This window comes from Rutilus rutilus (genome assembly GCF_951802725.1).
Source record: "Rutilus rutilus genome assembly, chromosome: 2".
Classification (NCBI taxonomy): domain Eukaryota; kingdom Metazoa; phylum Chordata; class Actinopteri; order Cypriniformes; family Leuciscidae; genus Rutilus; species Rutilus rutilus.
This window is the reverse complement of record NC_140210.1, coordinates 4,713,734-4,740,680: the sequence shown is the minus strand read 5'-3', so window position 1 is coordinate 4,740,680 and position 26,947 is coordinate 4,713,734. Positions and strand designations below refer to the sequence as shown.

The window sequence follows — 26,947 nt, the reverse complement described above, 5'->3', positions numbered from 1 at the left end:
CAACTTCAATCTCATCAGAGTAGCAGACAAAAAGAGGTGCTGGTGTCCCAGTTCGAGGAGTTCCCAGAGGAGGAAACGCTTCTTTTTCTTCCTCTCCTTGGCGTCATTATCCCAACTAAATCTGAACTGGGACGCCTGGCAATCTATGCACCCTTGTGTTCACAGCGGCAAGCTTCTGGCTACAGTGACGATACAAAATCCTGTCCTTCATTAGCATTGAAAATACTGTCAATACCATCACCAATTCCCTGACTTCTCGAACACCTCCCCCCCCCTACAGACTCTGCATAGCTGTCACTCCATTTTCTAAGGCAAGAGTCACTATTATGCTCATGCTTAGGGGTAGGGATTTGAACAACATTATCCCAAGCATTAATATTAATGTGCATAATTTAGGAATCCACTGTTTATAGAAATCATTATGCTTAACCATAGTTTGTTTTGGAACTCATTTTTGAAAAGTTTGGACTTTCAGTGAGGCAACATTTCAGCATTGTTATATAATTAAGTGGCCAATGAAGTAGGGCGCGCTAACAAGGTAGTGTCAGATGCTAGCGCGCCTCTTGTGGCCTGGGAAAAGAGGTTTACACACACAGCTCTTACTGGCCTATGTTCGTCACACTGCGCGGACTGATCGCGTATGACATCATAGTACCGCGAGAGTGATTAGCGAGCAGACGCAAAGTATGCTTTCGAATCGCTCTCACAGTGCTTTCATATCATACGCCCATTGGTCTGCGCAGTGCCGCTTCAAGTCGAACACAACTATTGGTTTGTTCTTTTCGGGTGTTTCTCAGTTCTGTCTTGTCATTGGTTTATCATCGTAATTACTCCCAAGTGTATCTTCTTAGTTTGTCTGTGTATATATAGGGGAAAGCTAGCCTGGCAAGCCAGACCTACATCAAGATGTTAGGTCTGGCAACTCACCATAGACACGGCTCAATCCGAGGGGCGGGATAAACGGCTGTCTTTCAAATTCACTCTGCACGCAATAGGACAGCGCTTCAACCAACCAGAGCGCTTTCCCAACAGCGGAGCTAACGTTAGTTGATAGATTCAACTTTTGAATCTGGCCGGCAAAACTTTCGAACACATCTTCCTTTTTTAAGAATGACTTAAGTGCCGTTCTTTGCTCTTTTCTCAAAGAAAAACTTAACTCCAAGTCCTCCAGAGTCGCGGCCAAAGCCGATTCGAAAGACTGTTCGCCAGCAGCAGCCATTCTTTGTTTTCAAGTAGCAGGGAACCGTCGCAACTCTGTCGTCATTATGTTAAGCCCGCCCCGACTACTCTATACACGATGTGATTGGCCTGACCCAATTTAGGTTTTTACAGCTCCGAAAGTCAACAGAGAGTTGCTAGACTGCCCTAGGGTGCGTCTAGATTTCTAGGCTAGGGGAAAGCGGGGAACAACCAAACACTTAAACCCGGATAGTGTTTTCTACTGGTTAGATAAGCACTCAACTGTTAAATAACAAATTGGAGATTAAAATTATAGCAGATTTGTCTCACTGTCTATAAACACTAAAACTGAGATGAAAAATGTACTTCAGTAAGCAATTTACTTCTGGTTAAATAATTGAATAATCAATCAAGTTGGCTATGGTTCAATAAATGTTCAGTGATATCTTTCATTTTGCTGCATTTCTTTCTCTGTATATTGTTGATATGGCGACTAGCAAATACACTAAAGTTTTATAATGCTGGCATGTGTGGAAACTTTTAAACCATGAGTGTTACAGCTATCCCTGTGTTAGGCTGTGCCCCGCTCTCCCCTAGTCCTCATTTTTTCATTGTCTTGTGTCTTGTTTTGTTGTTATAACCTGCTGTTGGTGAGTTCATGTCAAATCTGTTATGGCCGAGTCAAGATATAGTCTGCTCTAGTTTATGTCGTGGTTTTGGATGTTTTGTATCTGGTTCACGTTTATCAATAAATCTGCACATGGGTTCTCACTTCAACTCGCCTTCAGTGGATTAACATTACAGTTGCTCTCATTTGGTTAATGTAATGTAATATAATAATCATCAATAAATCATGTTGTGTGTGTGTACTTGGGAAACCGTTGACAAAAGCCAACTGCTGCATTTCTTACAGACAGTCTCGTATTTACACAGGTTTAGATTTTTTGGAATGTTGCCATTTTTCAATCACTAAACATGTTGAAAATTGAGAAAATAAATTTCACAGGCCAAATAATTACTTGGAAGATTGCTAAATTTGTTCCAAAACAGTCAGCAGGGGAGTCAGTAAACGGTGACCATGTTTGGCACCTTGAATCATTGAAAACGTTTCCATGCCAGACTTGTTGCTATGATTCATTTAAGAGTATGAGCTTCTGTTATATGCATTCTAGCCCATATTTTGTAAGACAATATATTATTTAATCTTTCAGCAAGAGCTCATTTTTAGTTACAATGATGCTCTGAACTCTGGTGTGTGACAGACATGATTGATACCTCACAAGAGGTGTGCTATTATTTTTCTAAGCTAACCGTATAAGATAAAAAACCTCTCAGAACACCTTGTATGTTGAAATGTAAAAATCGAGTCAATCTCTCAAGCATGTCTAATTTTTAACCTAATTTCTCCACTTATTGCCTTTCTGGCATATTTAAAACATCACCCCATTTATCGATAGTGTCTGGGAGACAAATATTTAAAAAATTCCACAGCAGTTACCATACAAATGAATGGATCATAAGCAGAAAGAAGCAGAATGCTTTCCCAAAAATGGTCCTTCTATACAGTTTATTTCAACGCAGCCCCGAACAAAGGAAAACACGAAGTCCACAACCTCAAGGCAGGGTCACAGATCAGTCTATCCTTGAGAAATAAACAGCTGAAAGGCTTCAAATGTTCCAGCAACAAAGGTATCACTTGACCATGAGGAACAGACTAAAGCCTTCTTTTCGGTCGACCACCTACTCTTCTGTTCGGATGAAAGACATTGCACAAGTCTGGAAACTTTGATGTCTGAAAAATAGTTTTGTTCATAGTTTTTTTTTCTTTTTTATCTGTCACTACACTTTTCGGTTGTGACAGTGTCTAGAATTCCACTGAAATATATATATATATTTTTATCTATTTATCTGCAAAGATGTTGAAGACTGGGCTTATTGATCAGTGCTTGGCCTATAGATATTGTTGAGTTTAAGGGCTATAGAGACATGGAGAATGAGAAGACATTGCCAGTAGTCAATTTATAGCAGTGTCTCTGAGAACATGCTGGACTTCTGCTGCCAAAGACCTGCAACGTTTCATTATCTGGACTCTGTAGAACTTCACAGGGTGATGGGAGATGAATCTTTAATGGAGTTTCGGTTCATCGAGTAAAAGCGGGTCAATATAATGGTGAGGAGAGCCGCTCAAGGAGCCCACACGCACTGACTTTGAAAGTTTCTTTCCATTCTTTTATAGTGGTTAAAAGAATAATTCACCCAAAAATAAAATCTGTAATCATTGGGGATGGGAAATGTAAGGAGTTTAAGGATTCTGATTTTGATCAGTGGGATTATTTATATGGAAAACCTGAACTTTTACCTTAAAATTAGAAGACTCCAAAACTAACTAGAAGTGACTACAAATTAATTGTAGGTTTTTGGTGCACGGTGTATTATATCATTTTAAATATTTACAGCTGCCTTCATTACATAAAAAATAAAATAAAAAAAATGGTTTCAAAACTCAGGTAATCTGACCATAATACACTACTCTTCATATTTACTATATGTCTATTTATAAGTCCCTTATGCTCTCCAGGGCTGCATTTATTTGATCAAAATATATTATAGTAAAATTGTGAAATAGTTTTATAATTTAAAATAACACTCTTCTAATTTAATATATTTTAAAAAGTAATTTATTCCTGTGATGCAAAGCTGAATTTTCAGCATCATTACATTTTTTACATCTATGTTGAAAATAGTTGTGCTGCTTCATATTTTTTTATTTTTTTATGGAAACTTTTATATATATATATATTTTTTTTTTTATGAATAGAAAGTTCAAAAGAACAACATTTATTTGGAATTGAAATCTATTGTGACATTGTAAATATCTGTACTGCCACGTTTGATCCATTTAAAGAATCATTGCTGAATAAAATTATTATTATTTTTATTTTATTTTTGGAGCTTGACAGCCTTTTTCGCATGAACTATCCTTTTAAGGGCGGGGACTGAAGCGAAGGAAGCTGTTTCAAACAAAAATGCAATGCTTTAAATCTGAGGTGATGGCTGGCAAACTGAGTTCTGTCAAAGAGGAAAGAATTCTAAACAGTTGTACCGTGTGATTTTGACCTTAAAGCTAATAACTTGTCACCAGTTTTTTCTGCTGACAGATGCAGTCAGCGGCCAACACACCGACAAGCTGTACACAATAAATCCTGAATCCTGTTCACCCAGCTATCCATCTGACAGTTCTCTCTCTCTCTCTTCTCATTTCTCTTTCTCATGAACCCTGGTCATGAAACTTCCTCAGTGAAGATGTTTATTGATTAATACACATTATGTCAGCTAAAACATGATCGTCTGGTTTTAATCCATATTGCTCCTTCCTGTAGCACATATGAACAGGCACCATGTCTTGTTCAATGAAAAATACATATGATAATTTCAAACAGAATTTTTGTTCAGTTTTATCGATTCATATCCAGCTGTTCATCATGCGGTTTCATTAGTTCAAGGCACTTCGAAATCTCCCTAGCAGTGTGATGAATTTCCAGCCTGTATTAATGCAACCGTACTTGTCTGAAACAAATTATTACACCATCCTAAATGTGCAAATATATAGAGTTCTCGTTTATTACTTGACTTATCCAAATTCAGGCAAATGGAGTGTTGCTTCCACTGATGTGAAATGACACAAACGTCTGTTGCTAAATGAAAGCAGTGTTGCTAGTGGCTTTGAGTGACTTGAATATCTGACTCAGCTTTGAGTTCACAGTGGCTGTTTTGTGCATAAGGTCCTCCAAAGCCTGTCAGGTGCACCCATTTTATATTAAATTGTTTCTGCATGAACGGATGTCCTCCAGTGGTGTTTTGCAAACTTTCTAGTGCTAAGCCCAGAGACAGAATAAATAAAGCTTCCTCAGACAGTTTCCTGCAGTGCAGATGCATGAAGGTCCTTCTCATAAATTAAACTGAACTTGTATCTGCGAGCATTAACATCAAGTAAACTGACCAAAGGCTTTATTTGATTGATTTATCTACAATTGTTGTATTAAATTACTGTATAATAATAATAATAATAATAATAATAACAATATATTCTTTATTCATGCATTTAATATTATCATTATTTTTCAACAAGTGTCAGTATGACGAATTGTGATACATCTGATTAATTAATTGACATGATTTAGCTAGACTTTATTAATATGGATTTATAAAATATTATTAATTTGACAGTCATATGTATTATAAAAGGAGGAAAATAAACTGACCAAAGTGTTTAACCATGGTTATAGTGCTATAATCAAATTTAAAATACATTATTTTTCTCAAAAAGTATCAGTGTGTTTACATGTGATTCAACTGATTTGATGAATACATTTAATTAATCAACATGATTTAATCAACAAAATTTGTATATTAATTTGTACAAATATGAATTATTTGACAGCCCTATGTATTATAGGAAAATTGGTATTTGCAAACTTGTTTACAAACTGAAACAAATGTTTTGTCAGTTCAACTTAGAAAATGTGGTAACATCTAAAATAACTGGCTTTGTTGAAATTAAATAAATCATTTAAGATTACTGATTATAACTCAATTCAACCAACCTAAAAAACAAACAAGGTTTTTATGGAAGCATAACTGTCAGTAGATGTAACCTGATTTCTCCAGCAAGATAAAATTACTTAATACGTTTGATATAACCTTGATGTAAATACACTAAGAAAATTAATTCATTAACCGGAAAAAATTTGTACACACAACTTAATTTAGTTTTTTTTTCTAAATCAGTTTAGTTAGGTCAACAGTGTGTGTTGCTCAGCCTGAGCACAAGCGCTACTCTTCAGCACAATGGTAAACACAACATTCGGTAACAGAAACTCCTCTAAAATGAGTTAAGTTGATCGTAGAGACCATTGGTGGCAATGTTTCTACTATCTACTTAGGCTTACGATGCTTGAGTTACAGAGACGCAGCCCTGGGCAGTGGATCTGTAGTTCCCATCAGGTACTGCATTAGGAGAGTAATGTAACATGATGTGTATAATAACCCCAAATCACAATTTGTCATTGAAGCAAACTTCACCGATCAACAAAGAGCATGTATCGAATGTGTCCACCCGAGCTTTATTACCTAGTTCTGGCATGAAAGTCTAGATGGCGCCGGATGAATGAAAGTCTTCGACTTATTATAGCCATCACATCATCTACTTAGCACAGCTGATTGGATGCTGTTCCATCAGTGTCCAATGAGCTGCGGCTCAACATTCAAACAAACGCCGGGGAAGCCATGCGCCTCAGAAACCCTCCACCTTCCCCAGCTCCACCTGTATAGATCTGCTACGGGGGTTAACTCATGTATGTTCAACCTGATCTCACGGGAAAACGTACAAATTCTACGAGGTGGCTAATTCGTACGAATTCATACGAATGACCTACCCCTGACCCCGCCCCTAAACCTACCCATCACGTGGGTTTAGACAAATCGTACAAATTCGTACGAGTGAGGTCGTACGAATTCGTACGAATTAGCCACCTTTTTGTCATTCGTACGAATTCGTACGAATTGGTTGTGAGATAGTGTTGGTATGTTACATGTGCATTCCACCAAGACCAAATACATTGCCATGCCAATCTCTATTACCATATCTCCCGAGAGTTGTCATGACAAAATTGGAAATTGTATAATTTGGTCAATGTAACTCAATTAAGTTAAAACGACATTCCCTTGTTTTACGTTACATAAACCTGATTGAGTTAGCTTTCAACAACAAAATCTGAATCTATAGGCAGAATCAGGTAAAAATACTTCCTTAAGCAACTGCACATACACTTTTTAATAGTGTGCTATGTCTAAATAAGATGATGCTATTAATGCAGCAATATGTTTTCCACATTGCTCAGAGGGAAAAGTCTAGATGTATTGCTGAATTACACTCGATGTGACCCAAGATCTCTTTAGTTATGTAGTAGTTAAGAACACAAGCTGTTTTCATCTCTATTTCTATATCATTTCAGAAGATGCTTTAGTAAATTCCTCTGACACAAAGCAAGTTTGTTGATGAAAGAATCGTTGAATCACAATTGTTTCTTTCCTCCACCTATGGCAAGATCCCATAAACACTGTCATGTGTTCCCAACAGTTTACCTCCTTTAAATATTTTCTTCAGACGTCGTCAAAGCGGGTGACATTATAAAGGTCTGTAGTGAGAAACATCACTTGACTGTGATTTGTGATGCCTTCATGCGTGTCTTTGTTTCATATATTTATCTCTCAAACTTTTTTCTATTTTTTTTTCCCAGTACAAACAAGTCAGCGGACGGGTATGATGTTATGCAAATCAAGTCTCAAGGGGACAACATGACAAGCCCCCTAGAAAAAAAATCAATACCGAGAACAATGAACAAGTGACTCGCCAACAAAAAGACAGTTTCCCCCACTTAAGATGCCAAAAATATATTCGGTGTCTGCACAAAGCTGCAAGAGCCAAGGCCACAATTTTGTACGTAAATAACGTATCCACATTTTTAATGTATGTCCCCACGTCGCACAACCTTGGAGTTACAGAATAGCTTCCGTAGGGTTTCAGCCTCCAAAATGAAGAGACTATGCAAATGTAAACATATGTGTGTGCTATCCTGCGAGGTAATTGTGATAGCTTGTTACATGAACAGAACAATTAGAAATGTATGTACATTTAAATCACTTTATGCACAATGTTCAACTTACTGTATAAAACTCCAGATTAGCAGTATGTCATGTGGGTTTACTGAGACCTGTTCTGAGGCTGATCGGTGTATTCATCTGCATATACTGCACAGTGCGCAATTACATGTAAACCATGACGTCCGGTGCCATTATAAAGACTATAACTTTAATGTTTGCTCCTCACAGAAAAGTTATCAACGTCAAGCTTTGACATCAGCCTGATGGTACTTCAATGGCCAGCTCTTATAGTAAACCAGGTATGTATAGCGCCATTTTGTATTATGAGGTTCCAGCTTGTAAAAAAGCGCTTGTAATTACAACTTGTGAACTGGGGATTTTCTGAGAGCTCCTACTTCTACCACATGACCAGTGTACCACCCTTCTGCTGCTGATTCATTTAGCCGTGGATAGTGTTGCCTTTAAAATGCATAATTCCCAGTCAAAGAACATGAATGGCTCAGAGTACAACGTCACATTTTGTCATCTCGGAATTACAGTAATACAACATGGCGTGAATGCAGCAAATTGCTTTGAGTATTTGACAACAGAATCATCTGACATGATAATGTATTTGTCTATCTTTTTCTTCCTCTGTTAGGATGCAGCTGACAAGGACTCACACAGACAAACTCCAGTGAGAATCCTCTGCGTTGATCAAGAAAGTCCTCCGCTAAACCCATCTAGAGTGAGGATCGATTTGGAAGGATGTTTGTTGATGGATGAACTGACCAACCTCAGGCCTTCTGTGTCTTTTTTTTTTTTCGGACTGATTTACGCTAACTGTATGAAAAACAATTTAAATTTAATTCAGCAGGTAATGTTTAGCCTGGGGAAAAGGTGAGCTGGCACCTACAATTAAATACTGACAATACTGTGAACTCATGAGTGTAAACAAACCATATAGTTTTGGTAAGACTGTTCATATGCTTAACAATAAATTGAACATGTTTTGTTGTATTTCAAATGAATATTTGGAATTGAATTGAAATAAAATATTTATTAGCTTTTTTTTTTCTTAATTTTCTTGTTTAACAAATAAAAAATAAATCAATTGACATAAATTTAACTTACTTAGTAGATTGAACTTAAATATTATGTGTTATAATAATATAGTAATTGATATTACAAAACATTTTAAGTTAAATTCACTCAAATGTTTAAGTTACCGTTACTTATTTTTTTTAGGGCAACCAGTTTACTCCAATTTTTTAAGTAGATTCAACTTGTCCGGGCTAACAGTGCAACCTTGGAGTTACAGAATAGCTTCCGCAGGGTTTCAGCCTCCAAAATGAAGAGACTATGCAAATGTAAACATATGTCTGTGCTATCCTGCGAGGTAATTGCGATAGCTTGAGGTGAATTCCCCTGCTGGGCGATTTATTGCGTGCTTGATTAATTACCTTTATCAAAGAAAGGCCTTCCGGCTATTTTTTCCTCCTGTTTATTTCCTAAGGCAAGTCCTTAAAAGTTGTCGAATAAGCGGAGGGATGTTTCTCTGGGGTTTGTAATCTCGTGAATGTGTGAAGGTTAGCAAGGTATAGAAAAATGAATTTGTCAGAATTTGTCAGAGGCAACTGGAACTGCAATTATACAGCTAGTTGACAGCGTTTTGGGTTTGTCAGCATTTCTCAGCATTGCGAGTCGACACATAAGAGCCACTCAGAAACAGGAAAAAAAAAACAATTATCTTAAGATTGCCGCGTTTGATTGAGTTCATGACATTTGGGGAATTTGAATGCATTTGAAGCCGTCAGGTTGCCGGCCTGGCATAAAGCAGTGCTTATTTCATGCTTTACTGTCACCTAATTGGGTTGTCTGAAAATATGCACCCGTTTTCGTCGCAGTATGTGGTTAATTGATTTAATTTATAAGCTCATGATATGCAATTGCTCTTGTCTAATTTGGAGCGATCGTCGTTATGTTCGAGAGATAATAAAAAGAGACATAACTAATGGTAGAGATTAGAGACATAAATGAAGGTGCTTTACCTCTGTATCTCTACATAATGAGATAAACAGCCCTGGCATTTTTTTTTTGTTTCATTACCAAATGCTTGTCTTTTCATTTAACTTGAGTCACAGGCAATGCATTCTGGCCTAAGTTTCTTCTGATTAATGCTTAGCGTTTTGGTGTAATGGACCCAGTTCAGAGCAAATAACAAAACATTTTGCGATTAATTACACACTTTTCGTGAAATTAAGCATACACCATTTATATTGTTTAACACATTCATTTTGCTATATCCAGCAAATTAAAACAATCAGATTAAAGAACAAATCTCACAAAACTGTATTTTCTGCAAGCTTCAAGGAACCTTGGGGACTCCAAAAGGACACCAATTAACCAAATGACATAAGGAGTCCATTTAATTATATTATATAATAAATGTATGCACACCAAAGCGCCAATGAAAGAAACATTACAGAACATTACATTACATACACAGTTTGTTGTTTGTGCATCAATATAACAGACTCTCACGCGCTTACTGTACGACTCCTGTACGTCACCAAACAATCACAGAATATGACTGGAATGAATAATTCACTAAAAACGCAATGTGAGTATCTATTCTCTCTGTTTTCCCCGATTTAATGAATTTGATTACTGGATCACTTAAAACTTTCCCAGAGTTTAACAGCTTAAAATGGTCTGATCATAAACAGAAAAGCAGAATCGAGTTAAAGGGTTAGAATGGAAATTTCAATCGAAGACGATAACGGTATCGTTTTCAAAACTTGGTTTCATAAACTTGCAGTTTGAATCCTACTTCAAAATGTGCATTCTCAGGCCACCAAGACGCTGTTGTCGTGTAAATGAACAGCCAGAACGCATTAAATGTTGTCTGTTTTCTGTTGAAAATGGTGTTGTGCAAGCGTCCTTTAACTGGACAAAGAAATTCTTCTAGAGCTGCTGTAAAGCCAAAACGTTACTATTATCATATAAAGCTGCTTTGAAACAATCTGTGTTGTAAAAAGAGAAGGTAAATGCGTTAAATAAGGGTAGACAAACCGCAGGTGCCAACTGTTTATGTGTGTATGAGAGGACAAAACACTGAGAAAATGTATCAGAAATATTGCTTGGGATCTAAAAAAACACATTTGTTCGTTCATTTATTTGTTTTATTCTCATCATGCATACTTTATAGTCAATTATGTTTGCTGACATTTACTCATAACGATCATAAAACGACATTCAGATGTGTTTTTTTTTTAAGTGTGACTTAAGTGTCCAGATCTCTCTCTCTTTCTCTTCACACTTTTGCCGTCGCATTAGCCGTCTCTTTCTTCATTACACGTCCAGCCTGTGTGTTTCTTTGGCCTGTTGCTGTGGCCTGGCTGCACTGGCTCTTTGAGGACACTAGAAAAGGCAAGTTTCAGTGGGCAGAAGGCATCCTGGGAGAACTCATCCGCCAGTCTGCTTTGTGATCTTCTGCCCAGGAGCTCAGGGAAGGGCCAATTTCATCAGATACTTCTAGCAATGCATGACCTGTCCGGTTTGAAACACTGGCTGTGAATGAAAAGAAAATGAGGACTGGTGACTGTTAGATACGGCTGACCGTGAGGCTCGAGGGATGGGAGACGCTTTTACGCTTGAAGCTGCATTTGAATTCAAACGTGCTAGGATGTGATGTGAGCACATACACATTCATTCATTTGACTTTAAATTGAATACAGTAAAGATGTTTGTAATGTTACAAAAACAAATGATATTCATTGAACTTTCTATGCATCAAAGAATACTGATCATCACGGATTCCACAAAAATATAAAGCAGCAACATTGATAATAATAAGAAGAATCATTATTAATAATTGAGCAGCAAAATCAGCATATTATGATGCTGAAATATAACGATGCTGAAAATCCAGCTTTGATCACAGGAAAAAATTACATTTTAAAATATATTCAAATAGAAAACAGTTGGTTTAAATTGTAATAATATTTCAAAATGTTGTTTTTACTGAATTTTTGATCAAATAAATGCAGGTGAGCATAAGAGATTTTTTAAACATTAAAAAAAGAAAATTTAGTTATTCAAGACTTTTTACCAGTAGTGTGCCAGATCAAAGAAAAGGGTTTGAAATAGAAAAATCACACTCCTTATTTTCCTAATTTACATTCTGTGAGTAAATGTGTTCTGTAAATGTGTGAGATCACATTCTGGGAAAGACATTCATTTTCTCCCATGTAAATATGGACTCGGAAATTGAGATTTGTGAAACTCTCAGCTGTAATGTGTGCCGTTCAATGAAGGGAGAGTAAATTTAGTGCAAATAATGCTGAAATAAAAAGAGCAAAAGATTTGGTTGATTATTGTCATGGTGAGTTTTGGTATATCAGGTGTGTCCCAATGACGTTTGGTAGCTATAAATAGTTTGAGTAGTGTGTTCACAATTAAAATACCAAAAAAGAAAAAGTGAACTTTGAACACAGATTTTCTTCAGATTCAGTCTTTAAAACTGCAAACATGCGAACAGTATGCCAACTAGGAGTGATAATTATCTTTTCTGCAAAAGCAATGCTGTATATCGAATGGAGGCTCGAAATAGGATTTCTCCCATTGAGAAAGACATCTCCATTCCTTCAGCGTTCATTCCTATGAACCTCCGAAGCATGACTGAATCACGGGCAAAGAAATCAATGATCCACAGACTAACACAGTCTTTGCATGGAAAGTCGTCCCAGCAGGGTCTCCATAGTGATTTTCCATGGTAAATAAATACTCATTGAATCCAGACAAATATTTGCATTTCTGTTTCTTGAATATTGCACCCCGAACCAGATAATTCTGTTGATTTGAATATGGAGAGGTGTGTGCACAACTTGTGATAATCCCTTTTGTTCTACATATTTATGCCAGTCAGCAACAAATGAAAATAACATCAGATGTACTTAAATGAATGCAAATGTTCTTATCTGATAATTGAAAAAGAGAAAATGCGGTTAATGCGTGCTCTGAAAAAAGATTGATGTGTGCATGATGATATTCTTATTCGTATTTGCAAAGTGGTTTTAATTAAGCGACCAATTTAAACTGGAGGACAAATAGTCCCTATTTTGAGTTATGTAAATTGTAAATTTATTAATTTGGTCTCAGCGTAATAGGCAGGAGTATCCTCTTCTTTCTCTGGATTTCAGTCTAATGGCAAACAAATGCGATCCTCTCAATAAGAGGTGTAAAGTAATGATCAGGTCATTAAAGAGCCACTATGGTTCATCTGCAGTGTTGCATATGCTAAATAGTTTTCCTTCTGTTTGTTACAAGATTCAAAGCAGAACAATAAAGCTATTTAAAGCATGTAGAAAACTGCCACGGAACACTCTGTACAGAGTGCACAAAGGTGCCGAAAAATAAATAAACAACCATATAAATAAACTTTTTGAACTTTAGCATCCAGCCGAGGAGCAACTTGCTGTTTGTTTATATTATTATGTATTTTGATTCAGCCTGATGGATTGAATTCTACAGTAGAAGTGTAAATTTTGTACTTTTCATTGCAGGGTAATGTACTGTAAAAACGACAGAAGCTGCACTGATATGTCTGCTCGGAGAGACGCTTCAAACCCGCACCTGTCACAGAGGAAATGTTTGTGTACTTTTGTTACGTTTTGAGGCAGTATACATTTAGATTCCATTTCACATTATCAAAGTGCTGACAAAGTAGCGTGCTTCTGTCTAAAATGAAGAACATTACTCAAAGACCTAAGATTGTGGAGTTGAACAAAATATCCAAAAAATAGGCAGACAGACAGATAGATAATTGGATAGATTTATTCAGCAATAACACATTAACTTGATCATATTGTTATGGAACAGAGACCCAAGACAAAGGATACGAGTGAGAAACAGGTTTATTGTTCTTTAGCAGATGATGAAGGAGGTTGTGGATGCTGTGGTGAGAGATCACTGGAGTACACACAATGGAACGGAGAGAGGTAAGTAGCTGGATGATGACAGGAACCAGGAAGACAAAGGAGACTTTGGATGAACAGGACGGGAGACGATCACACTTAAACATCAATCGTTGGAATGTCAGAGAGACAGGGAAGTGAGTCCTTACTCAAACGAGACCAGACAAAGAGACTGTAAGGTCAGTGCTTTTATGCTGACTGCTGATGAAGATGATGTGCAGGTGCAGGTGACAGCGATCTCTGTGATTGGGAAGTGCATGCAGGTGAGGGCCAGGGAGGATGATGGGAAATGTAGTGAGGAGGTGGTGACTTAGTTGGTGACTGTGACGGTACTCCCCCCTCCCGGTAGGCGCGTCCTCGAGCCGTAAATGGCGCAACCGGGGAGGGGGGCGGGCCTCCTGGAGTCTTTACCCGGAGGGTGAGCAGGGTATGTAGACTCCAGGGCGATGCCGGCAGCTCGGGAGACCAGGGTGGAGCAGGCTGTTCGGTCGGCAAGGGCGGAGCTGGCTGTGCGGGCGGAGACGAGGGCGCAGCTGACATGGCGTGAAGAATCTCAGGCTCGGCAGGCATGACGTGAAGAGACTCTGGAAGGGTGGTCTCGGCGGGACGAGACTCTGGAAGGGCGGTCTCGGTGGGACTCTGGAAGGGCGGTCTCGGTGGGACAAGACTCTGGAAGGGCGGTCTCGGTGGGACGGGACTCTGGAAGGGCGATCTCGGTGGGTCGAGACTCTGGAAGGGCGGTCTCGACGGGACGAGACTTTGGAAGGGTGATCTCGGCGGGACGAGACTGTGGAAGGGCGGTCTCGGCGGGACTCTGGAAGGGCGGCCTTGGTGGGACGATACTCTGGAAGGGCGGTCTCGGCGGGACTCTGGAAGGGCGGTCTCGGTGGGACGAGACTCTGGAAGGGCGGTCTCGGTGGGACGGGACGCTGGAAGGGCGGTCTCGGTGGGACGAGACTCTGGAAGGGCGGTCTCGGCGGGTCGAGACTCTGGAAGGGCGGTCTCGACGGGACGAGACTTTGGAAGGGTGATCTCGGTGGGACGAGACTCTGGAAGGGCGGTCTCGGTGGGACGAGACTCTGGAAGGGCGGTCTCGGCGGGACTCTGGAAGGGCGGTCTCGGTGGGACGAGACTCTGGAAGGGCGGTCTCGGCGGGTCGAGACTCTGGAAGGGCGGTCTCGGTGGGACGAGACTCTGGAAGGGTGGTCTCGGCGGGACGAGACTCTGGAAGGGCGGTCTCGGCGGGACTCTGGAAGGGCGGTCTCTGTGGGACGAGACTCTGGAAAGGTGGTCTCGGCGGGACGAGTCTCTGGAAGGGCGGTCTCGGTGGGACTCTGGAAGGGCGGTCTCGGTGGGACGGGACTCTGGAAGGGCGGTCTTGGTGGGACGGGACTCTGGAAGGGCGGTCTCGGTGGGACGAGACTCTGGAAGGGCGGTCTCGGCGGGTCGAGACTCTGGAAGGGCAGTCTCGACGGGACGAGACTTTGGAAGGGTGATCTCGGTGGGACGAGACTCTGGAAGGGCGGTCTCGGCGGGACTCTGGAAGGGCGGTCTCGGTGGGACGAGACTCTGGAAGGGTGGTCTCGGCGGGACGGGACTCTGGAAGGGCGGTCTCGGCGGGACGGGACTCTGGAAGGGCGGTCTCGGCAGGACGAGACTTTGGAAGGGTGGTCTCAGCAGGACGAGATTCTGGAAGGGTGGTCTCAGCAGGACGAGATTCTGGAAGGGTTGTCTCGGCAAGACGAGACTCTGGAAGGGTGGTCTCGGCGGCACAAGACTCTGGAAGGGTGGTGTCGGCGGGACGAGACTCTGGAAGGGTGGTCTCGGCTGGACGAGACTCTGGAAGGGCTGTCTCGGCAGGACGAGACTCTGGAAGGGCGGTCTCGGCGGGACGAGACTCTGGAAGGGCGGTCTCGGCGGGACGAGACTCTGGAAGGGTGGTCTCAGCAGGATGAGACTTTGGAAGGGTGGTGTCGGCGGGACGAGACTCTGGAAGGGTGGCGGCCATGATGGGACAAGACTCTGGAAGGGCTGCGGGGACAGAAAGAGAATCTGAAACTGCTTATATTGTGTAGGACGATCCACTCACCCACAGGATGTTGTCAATATATTCCCTCAAGGAACACATGGTGGCAGTGGCTGGGAATTGCCTAAAGAGTAGATCGTCCAGACCTATCCAGAAGATGTGCTTGAAGGCTGCCTCTTTCCAGGACACCTGGTGGGCGAGGTGGAGGAATTCCTCTTTGTAGGTTTCAATGGGCCGGTGGTCCTGGGAGATGGCCAGAATCAGATCGACAGGGTCTAGGGGACTGAGTAGGATGCCCATATTGTTGCCTTCCTGTTATGGAACAGAGACTTTAGTGACAGACACACATATGTGACTATACTGTTAAATATATTCAAATAGAAAAAAAAAGTTATTTTAAATGTTGATAATATTTGCACAATATCATTGTTTTTACTGTATTTGATCCTTGCTCAAATAAATACAGCCATGGTGTGCATAAGAAACTTATAAAGTGTATATTTTAGTGTATATATAACATAGTTTTGCTAATTCATTAATTGTTAAATGAATGTTGGTTCACTTGAACTGGTTATAGAAGTGTCATCTGAAACAATGGGGCACATTTGATGTCATTGTGTCTTATACCTAAAGTAAGCTGTGGTAGATCAGTCTAAAAATAATTCTACTCTGCCGGTTTCTACTTTCAGAGGTTGCCTGCTTGTCTGGGGACAATGAGAATAAATAGTGTTGTCCGAGGAGCTATGAGAGGTTATGGACATCTGATAGACATCAAAGGCTCCTTCATAATTTCAGTGTGATGAAAAGAAAGCATTGAGCACCTCTACAGATACACATCTATTACTGTTATTTTGGCTTCTCACGGGCTAAACAGATATATAAATGTTCCATGATGTTGAAAATGACATGGAACAAGAGTAAGGTTAAAATTACATTAACCTTGTTGTTCAGATGTAAAGCCATGCATAATGTATTTTATTCTCTTGATTTCACAGTTCCACAACTGCTCTCGTTTCGCTTGCAAAGGCAATGTCAAATGTAATTATTCAGGGTGTTTGCTAAGGCTAAATACTATTGCTCATGCTTTGGGTTGGTTGGTGGTTTTAACAAACCTCAACCCACATAGAAACATACTTAAAGATATACAGATATACAGATACAGCACAAATATTATTTGCTTCATATTCATTTATTTCATATTACTATGAATGGGAGAAAGTAACACACAATATGGTGAACTAAGGTTCTGCTTTAGAGTGCATTAACAAAGGTGAGCCCATATACAGCCTCCCTGTGTCTTACCAATCTGTCTTACCTGTCAAACAGGTAATCTTGTCTCGCCTCAGTCAGAATCCTAGTCGACATTTTACATCAGAGCACCAGCTGATAAATGCTGTACTTTAACTTTGAAACTTTTGATTACAACCCCCTCAAAGACCTGCATTATGAGCAGAAGCCAAGATGGAATATGCACTCACACACTGGCTGTAATATCCAGGAGTGATGTGTTTGTTATGCCTCAGTACCTCTTTATATGATTTATGACTGGCTGATAAATGAAACATATATGTGAGCTCTCGTTTTATTGCGGTAAAGTTAGGTCTAGAGACATCTGGCCGGAGGGTTATGGTGTGCTTTGTGGGAAGGCTTTTACATGCATTAAAAGTGTGGTTTATCCCAACCTTTCTGGGAAATACCATAGTGGAGGGCAAAGAGAGTGAGTTAGATGTACTAAAGCACAAGGTATATCACGCTATTTCTCTGGAAAATAGCATATTTGTCTTCTGAAACCAGCCAACATTATCCAAAGTAAGAACTTTCTCCTGTTTTAAGTTTCTTTAAAGGGTTACCAAAGACTGAAATAGTATTTTCATGTAAAACATGCATATATTGTTTTATTTGCAACATTGAGAAATCATTTATTTACAGTGTACGTTGCCAAAGAGAGTTTAATCTCTTTCTTTAGGAGTAAAGACAACATGTTTCAAACTCTATTCCAATCCAATCATTTTTACCAATATTTGCTGATGATTTGATTGAATGCAGCTTTAGTTTTCTTGTTCTAAACTACTTATTCCGCAGTGAAGAATCAGTTGACTTTGTCGGTCACAACATATGCTAAAATTGATTTTGCTTCTTCAAGTCAAGACTTTGCCATCCAACCTTGTGTATATGTGGGGAAACAATGCCACTCCTACAGTTCTTGATGCAATCTCTGTATAAGAATTGCATTAATTTGTGTAGGTAGACAGTATGACATTTTAGACTTTGGCATTCATAGACATAATATATTACATAAGAACTATCTGAGTTCAGATATAAAAAAAAATCATATTCAACATATGCTTTAATTCTTCAAAGTAACCCATCACATATAGACTCATAAATGCTACATACAAATAGTTTAATTCCTTTCATTGCACTGTATTTGTGTCTTACTTACAGGTGGAAAGTTATTAACATAATTCTCACTCTGTATGTTGGTTAGTTGTTAGTTAGTTCATAAAATGCTCTTTTATGTAGAATTGCTTTAATTAATCTTGCTTAGAAACAGCCAGGTTGTCTACATTACTAGTTAGAATGAGTCTTCATTACTAATTCCAAAGCATTTACTATAATTTCAAAGATTTCTATGCAGTGAGTCATTTCAAGAGAGTTGTCCTTGTACTGTATGGTAAAAAAACAAATGCCAATTTATATGTTTAACGTATTTCCTGGTTTAGTAAATGCTGTTCACATAACATAAAAAATGGAAATTTGAGAATGGAAATTGCTGTCAATTTTACCATTTACCATATACTTTAAAGCTGTGCGGTTATTGAAAATCGCACATAGAAAGTCTAACCCTGAATCAAGCATTTAAGAGCACCATGATATGTTGATTTAATGTTAGATAATATATAGTTCAGATTATAAAAAAAAGAAGTAGTAATGGGACTCCTATTCATGTAAAGTGTGCACTACAGATACCGTGAAGCCGTAAGTTTTGCGGCACAGTGACTATAATGCATTTTGGCTGAATCTGCATTCTGAGTGTACTATGCTGAGTGGGACTTTCTGAAAGATTACGTTAATGGTATTTCAGTTTTGGAGATTTGTCCTTCACAACAGGAAATGTCCTATAACTGTAGCAGTTTAATGCGATTAGCCACAGCCTGTGACTTAAATAATTTAATGCATCTTAGTGGTTAATTTCAATGCCACGCTAAAGATGTCGTAGATGTCACACTTGCTTACTGTCCTCATTGGAATGTTAAGAGAGGTGGACATCACAAATTATCATACAAAAGAGGACAAAGGAGGAGATTCCTTAGGACATACGAGCTTTAGCATGCTGGAGTTAATTCTATTTACACTCAGAGTGCTCAGTGGCTCTTGAGGTGTAATTGGAGCTGAGCCCTTATAAATCAACGGCTGGCAGTTAAAGAGGGTAATGTGTTTAAGAAAACATGTAGCACTGGTCTTCAGGCCTGGTATGTGTGTATTTAGATATTTTAGTGTGTGATAGCCACACTAAAAATGTTTATAATGCTTAAAAATGTCACTACATTAGATACAAAAAAACACGAACCAAATAATTTGAGTCATGTTTAATAATATTAAACATGACTCAAATTATTTGGTTTGTGTTTTTTTTTTTTTTTTTTTTTTTTTTTTTGTGTATCTAATGTAGTGACATTTTGTGATCTCATATATATATATATATATATATATATGAGACATTCCAAAGACATTCCAACAATATATATATATTTTTTTTTTACTTTATTTTTTACTTTCTGTTTATATGTTTATTATTATCATTATTATTCTTACTTGCTTATTTTGCACTTGTTTTAAAAATATATTGAATTATCATTTTAAAACCTTTTTTTTTCTGAAATATTTTGCTTAAATTCTTTTTGAAATACTATTAAAATATTTTGTCTACGTATTTTGAGCAGTAAATCTATTGTTTTATCATCTACAACCAATTTCGTTTTTTGTGCTTTTCCTTTTTTTTTTTTTTTTGATTTCATACATCTTTTGGGGAAACATTATATTTATCCGACACTGTACAGTATATCAGCCTCCAGGTGAAAAATCAGAAACCCAATGTTGAAGGTTGCCTGTCATTTAGTTTATCTTTCTCCCAAATGAAAGATCAGGGATTAGAAGTAAAAGCTTGCTCCATGCAAGCTTAGGAAGCTTTGCTGATCTCTGCCTTAAGGGTGATGTGGTTGATTGGGCATTGGTTGACGTCTTTCTCTCTCAACCAGCTTGTGTAAATGACAACACACATAAAAAAATAAAAAAAAGTTTGCATTGCCAGTCTCATGCATTATTAGACCTTTATTTTGTGCAAAGTAAATTAGCTGCAATTTTGATTGGCATATACTTTGTGCCCATTATGCAAAATGGAACTGAGCTATAGGATATAACAAGTTAAATGTGTCGTGTACTGCATACAGATGGCAAAAGCTTCTTTTACCGAATTACACTGCCCTCTATGGGTCTCTCTCTCTCTCTCTCTCTCTCTCTCTCTCTCTCTCTCTCTCTCTCTCACACACACACACACACGGTGCCTTTTTTTCTTCCTCTTCTTTCTCTCTCCGATTGTCTTACCATCGCCATTACCCTTCAATTGTTCTGTTGCGTAAAATAAGCTAGAGAGAGGGCAGTGTGCGAGCAACATATTGTGCACGAAGCTCTTATTTTAAGTCCTCTCATAAATATTCCACCCTGCCCCAAATTTACAATTGATCTGACGACAGTACAGCAACAGTGAACCAATGGAAATCCAAGTTCCACTAGTTGAAAGTCTAGTTAAGATGGCAACACATCTCCAAAGACGGATTTATGGGAACCTCTTGCCAAAACAAAAACAAAACAAAAAAATATGAAAACAGACAACACAGCATTGGAGGAACCAGAGATCAGCGAAGAAATCACATGTACATCCGGCAATATACAACGCGATACCAGCTGTACCACTCACAAGCGTCTCGGGGATGCGTACTTTGCGCGTCCGTTTCTGTGAAAAAAGGATAGACTGCCTTGCTTGTGGATACATTCCGTTTAAAATGGACACTGCACTGGTTGGATTGCGCCAGGGAATGGCAATGCACATCAAGAGAAATTCCTAAACTTGCGTTTTTCCTGTTTTCAGCCTGCTGACCGTCACGTTTCCAGCGAGAGTTTGTGATACCCAGGCTGATCACGAACCACTTCACGGATTATTATACAGTCGGGCTGAAGAGGGACCAGTGTCTTCAAGGTTATAGATTGGCCGTGCTAATTATGTTTTCGAATTTACCACGTTTAAGCGGGTAAGCAACATGGATTGTCTTCCAAAGCAAAGCAAGCAATCTCATACACGAAGCCCCGTTTTCTTGCGGCTGGAGCTGTCCGTGGTGCTGAAACGCAGTTATCTCGCTGCCATTGAAACTGCCTCTTGAACACTTGTGCTGTCTTTTGAAATATTTAGTTATGCATGCGTTACACAACTTCATATGTGCTTCACACGCTTCGGGCGTTAGATTTAAGAGCCTCAGTTGTGAAGGATTACGAGTTGCTTTGGAAAGACCGGCTTGGGTGCGCGATGAATGAGCTGTTTTGTAATGGATCGGCTCAGTTATATTGTTGTTTACTTAATTATTGTTTCTTTCATAAAATTGAAACCCTAGATAATTAACGTGGCTAATATATACTTTAGACTTATGTGCTGTATCTGTGAATGTGTGAGTGTGTGTGTGTGTGTGTGTGTGTGTGTGTGTGCGTGTCTTTGTGCGTCCAAGTGTGTGTTTATGTGGGAGAGAGGGGGGAGAACGAGAGAGGGAGTGAGAGAGAGAGGTTGATTAACATGAATACAAATGCTTCTAGACAATAAAATGGTTTAATATAGTATTGTTTGCTCCCCATCAAGATGGAATCGGGCTATAATCGATGACGTCGCGTTTTGATTTTAATCAACTCGCGTCTTTGTCGCCTGAGGGACGAGCTATGACTGTCACATATAGCATCAAAGGGAGAAATTCAACATAGGCACCTTTGTGAAGCATAGATGTGTCGTGCACTCCGACGTTTAACTTTGATACTGGTTGAGAGTTGATAAAAACTGAAGTCGTCGGATATGTGGGGTGAGTACGGGAATATATACTGTATTTTTTTTATATATATTTTTTTTGCATATGTGTATTGTAAATGGTCTCTGTTTTGAGACAACATTTGTTTTTACTTGCGTGATATTTAAAGCGATTTGCTGAGTGATATTGAGATGTATATTTGCTCATCTGTCTCGTTCAACGGCAGATTTTCAAGTTGGAAACCATGGAGATGTCGATTTGTTCAATGCATGCAACTGGCTTTACGTTTTGCCTCTTTGAGTTGAGATGCCGCCGGAGAGTATGTTGGAAATGCATTCCCAAATTGCGCATTGGATAGTGTTTGTGCCAGTCGATGTTACTTTGAATTTCTAAGGATCGATAACGTTTTCTCTTTTTTTTTTTTTTTTTCTCTACGTTCTCCCCTCTACAGTATGTCTTCATAAATGTGCCTGAGTGTCGTGATGAAAATAATGTGGTTGTGTTTGAAATATCATGAGCATTACATAATATACATGATGTATTGTATTGAATAAATCGATGCATTTGATATATATATAGTTGGTATGAGACTATTCTGATATTATTAAACACAGATAGCCTAACAATATATTAAATCCATTTATTATGTTTTGCATTTTCAAAGTTTAGGCTAAAGAACAGTGCACATTGGTTATTAATATCAGCATCTGCTTTCAAATTAAGTTTTTGAGATATTCCTGTAGCATGTTGTGATTGTCCGCCATGTAATGTAGCTTGCATATGTAGATATTGCATGTTCATGTAACAGACATTCATCAGATCTTTTCCTTTTCTAGATGACACCCAAAACTACAACTGCACTACCGTGAGCCGGGCCATTCCTGCACAAGAAAATGCATATCTGGATACTGAAAATAATATTGCTGGTTGCCACATCCCTGAGTCTGGTTGAGATGTATGACAATTATGGGGAGATCTGTAGGAATCTGTGCACTTGTGAGGAGAAGGAAGGCATTCTGACAGTCAGTTGTGAGAACAGGGGCATTGTGCGACTATCAGAAATAAGCCCGGTGCAATTTTCTACGTACCATCTTTTACTGACAGGTAATTTGCTAAAAAGATTGTCTGTCAATGACTTCATCAACTATACTGGAGCTACCATTTTGCATTTAGGTAATAATGACATATCTGAGGTGGAGACTGGGGCGTTCAATGGACTCCAGGGATTAAAGAGATTACATTTGAACAATAACAAAATAGACATTCTTCGGGACGACACTTTCGCCGGACTCGAGAGCCTAGAATACCTGCAGATTGACTATAATTTTATTAGCACTATTGAACCTAATGCTCTGAGCAGGCTTCATCAACTGACTGTGCTGATTCTCAATGACAATTTGTTGTCCTCTCTGCCCACGAACATTTTCCGAAATGTGCCCTTGACGCACCTGGATCTTAGGGGAAATCGCTTAAAAATGTTCCCTTACATCGGCCTTTTGGAGCATATGGACAAAGTAGTGGAATTACAGCTTGAGGAAAATCTGTGGAATTGCTCTTGCGAGCTCATTGCGCTTAAGGCTTGGCTGGAGAGCATCGCCTACACTGCTCTGGTGGGGGAGGTGGTTTGTGAGACTCCTTTCAGGCTCCATGGCAGGGATCTGGACGAGGTCTCAAAACAGGAACTGTGTCCCAGAAGGGCCATATCAGAGTACGAGATGCGCCCACCTCCCCCGCTCAGCACCAGCAGCTATTTCCAGACCACACCGGCAGCTGTGACAGCATCAGCCACGTCTTCGGCCGTCCTGCGATCCTCATCTAGGCCGACCAAGGGCACCCGCCAGTCCAGCAAAACCAAGTCCAAGCCCACATCTCGAATCCCAGCCAACCCCTACAACTACGGGCCCATCATTGCTTTTCAGACCAAATCTCCCGTGCCTTTGGACTGCCCCACCACCTGTACATGCAATCTGCAAATCTCTGACCTGGGGCTCAATGTCAACTGCCAGGAAAGGAAGATCGAAAACATATCAGATCTTAAGCCCAAGCCATACAATCCTAAAAAGATGTACCTCACGGGGAACTACATCCCCGTCGTACGTAGATCTGACTTCGTGGAGGCTGAGGGACTGGATTTATTGCACCTGGGAAACAATCGGATAGCACTCATACACGACAGAGCCTTTGGGGATTTAATTAACCTACGTAGGCTGTACTTAAATGGCAATTTGATTGACAGACTCACAGCAGATATGTTCTTTGGGCTAAAGAGTCTGCAGTACTTGTATTTAGAATATAATAAGATTCGAGAGATTGTGGGTGGCACCTTCCGCTTTGTGCCCAACCTTCAGCTACTTTTCCTCAATAACAATCTTTTAAAAACGTTGCCAGGAGGCATCTTCTCTAGTCTGTCTCTATCCCGCCTCAACCTTCGCAGCAACCAATTTCAAAACCTGCCTGTGAGTGGAGTTCTAGACCAGTTGAAAGCATTGGTTCAGATTGACCTGTTCGAGAACCCATGGGATTGCACCTGCGATGCGGTTGGCATGAAGATCTGGTTAGAGCAGCTGAACACTGGAACGGTGGTGAACGACGTCAAATGCGTGACACCCAAGCGGGTTGCGGAGCAGGATATGCGGGTTGTCCCTTCTGAGCAGTTATGTCCAGATTACTCTGACGTCATCGTGTCCACCGTGGTTCCTTCCGAGGAGCCTTCAGCAGACCGGATCACCACCACCGAGACACCCCAGAGGTTTAACACCACTTCCAGTAATGTCCCTTTGTCTGTTCTGATTCTCAGCCTCCTTCTTGTTTTCATAATGTCCGTGTTTGTGGCAGCCGGCCTGTTTGTGGTGGTGATGAAGAGGCGTAAAAAGTCTCAGAGCGACCGTACCAGCACAAACAACTCGGACGTGAGCTCCTTCAACCTGCAGTACAATCTCTATAGCAATCGCTCTGTCCCCAAGGTCAAGGCCCCAGCGGGTCACGTCTATGAGTACATCCCCCATCCATTAGGTCACATGTGCAAAAACCCAATCTACAGGTCCCGGGAAGGGAACGCCGTGGAGGATTACCCCGACCTGCACGAACTCAAGGTCACCTACAGGAGTAATGCTGATGAGGACCAGGAGGTCACCTTGAGGAGCCCCAATTACACGGTGAGCACCATCGAGCCTCGTGAGCAGCCGTCTCCTGTTCAGGATGCAGAACACTTCTTTAGAGGGATTCTGGAGCCGGATAAATCTCCATCGACTGCTGGCAGCAGGTTTGAATATAAGTACACTGGCCCTGTCCCATACACATACCAACCAAACTTCGACGTGAGGCGCCAGTTCTTACATCCTGAAGGAATACGAGAGACTATGCTTTATGGTACAGCGCCAAGTACTGTCTATGTGGAGCCCAATAGAAATGACTATTTGGAACTAAAGGCAAAACTTCAAATAGAGCCGGACTACCTCGAAGTTCTTGAGAAACAGACAACACAGAGCCAGTTTTAAACTTTGGTCTGTCTATAAATGCAGTAGACGCATTTTTCCCCTTTTTTCTGACTCAAACTGGAGGGTGCCTTGGCACAATATACACCAACGTAAAAAAAAAAAAAAAAAAAAATTCCAAAACCTTCAGTGGGGTGTGCCGAACTATGTTACTTTAATTTCAGAACCACATGGCATTACAGAAATAACTAAGAATGAAAATAAATAAATAGTGCTCGCTGAACTTGGATGAAAGCACGAGTTGTGATATAAAACTGGCGATGCAAAATCTATTTTTTTAAGTCGATGATTGAATACGCATAAATCTAAGTGTACAGGTTAATCTCACCCAAATACATTTTCAGGAATATAATCATACAACTATTGTGAATTTAAGAGGGTCGGGAGGGCTTTCACATACAAGATCAAAAGAGAGAGAGGAACAAAAAAACAAAAAAACACTTTCTGACATAAACACTATACAACAGCGCATCCAGTCGAGCAGGACAATTCCTCTGCTTTAGTCTGTAAGTAAGTACTGTATTTATTGGTATACTCTTTGCCATGTATTTTCAAAAAAAATTCAATGCTCATCAATATTATGTGTGTCATGTCCCATGATTCTCTGTACGAACATTTTGTTTGTAGTTTCCGATCACTTACTGTAGCTTGCATTGTACAAGTGGCTTTTTTTGAGCAGTGGCACACCCCAATGTCGAAGAGAGACTTTGCATCATTTAACGATTTCAAAGGAAAAGTGTCTTTGTATGCTGTCTGCACTTTTTTGGAAGATGGAAGGCCATAGGGTCTTCCCAGCTAACATTAGAAGAAATATTATATATTAAAAATGAATATGTGTATTCATTCTTAATATGTATTTTTAATATGTTATATCAAAATTCATAAATAATAATTGAAGTAATAATTATGTTGTGTAATACTGATATTTTAATGTAACACCTATTTTTATACAAGCATTCGCAATTCTCTTTCCCTTATCGTTTTCATTGTTTTGATTGCTTTGCACTTATTGCACTATATTGACCAAAATATGTTTATGTCATCAATAAATATGATGTCCGGTTCTTATAGATCTTTGTTGGAAATTAAAACGAGCTTGATAACACCTTTCGCCAGGTAACCAACGATCGCAGGCTCATTGTGAGTTGACAGGAGTTAATTCAATAGCTCAGGTTCAATGCACCAAGTTGATACTCGGTGAACCTACAGTATGTATCGGTTCTGCTCACAAACCCCTTATTCTTCAAGCACGGGAGCAGAGCACACAATACTGTACTAAATAGGGTAAACTACTCTTAGGGTGTGGGAAAGAACAAGAAATCGATACGAGCTTCTCTGCCGTAATAAGCTATTACGAACAGGTGAAATTATAGCATTCTTGCATGACCCAAGTGATAAAGCAACGTATATATGCAAGCAGAAGACTTTAAAATGAGGGTCTGCATCGATCAATCTCAAACTCGTTTTGGAGATTGCTAGTTGTTTAGAAGCTCTTGGATCGATGGATTTTTCCGATGCTACTTTGATCTTTAAAGGTGCTTTAAAAGAACTTCCCCGTTTGCC

At 39.7% G+C, this 26,947-nt stretch overlaps 1 protein-coding gene and 1 long non-coding RNA gene across 3 annotated transcripts in view; both read left to right on the top strand.

Moving 5' to 3' along the window:
- Positions 1 to 8,845, top strand: part of LOC311286763 — a 71,521-nt gene extending 62,676 nt beyond the window's left edge. Inside the window, exons 2-3 of the long non-coding RNA XR_014626630.1 lie at positions 8,071 to 8,141; positions 8,483 to 8,845. This is a non-coding gene — a long non-coding RNA (uncharacterized lncRNA). The remainder of the gene's footprint in view (positions 1 to 8,070; positions 8,142 to 8,482) is intronic.
- Positions 8,846 to 20,379: 11,534 nt separating this feature from the next.
- Positions 20,380 to 25,798, top strand: slitrk5 (SLIT and NTRK like family member 5). 2 transcript variants are annotated; one of them, XM_084401963.1, is made up of 2 exons: positions 20,380 to 21,134; positions 22,727 to 25,798. In XM_084401963.1, the coding sequence occupies exon 2, from the start codon at positions 22,784 to 22,786 to the stop codon at positions 25,385 to 25,387; it is 2,604 nt and encodes an 867-aa protein (XP_084258089.1). In that variant the 5' UTR covers positions 20,380 to 21,134; positions 22,727 to 22,783; the 3' UTR covers positions 25,388 to 25,798. The 2 variants fall into 2 exon arrangements, with proteins under 2 accessions (XP_084258089.1, XP_084258090.1); XM_084401964.1 differs by lacking the exon at positions 20,380 to 21,134 and adding an exon at positions 21,628 to 21,944.
- Positions 25,799 to 26,947: the final 1,149 nt, after the last annotated feature.

What these genes read in the sequence shown, in the direction of transcription:
- slitrk5 (XM_084401963.1), top strand. Translation starts at nt 22,784, where the DNA reads ATGCATATCTGGATACTGAAAATAATATTGCTGGTTGCCACATCCCTG.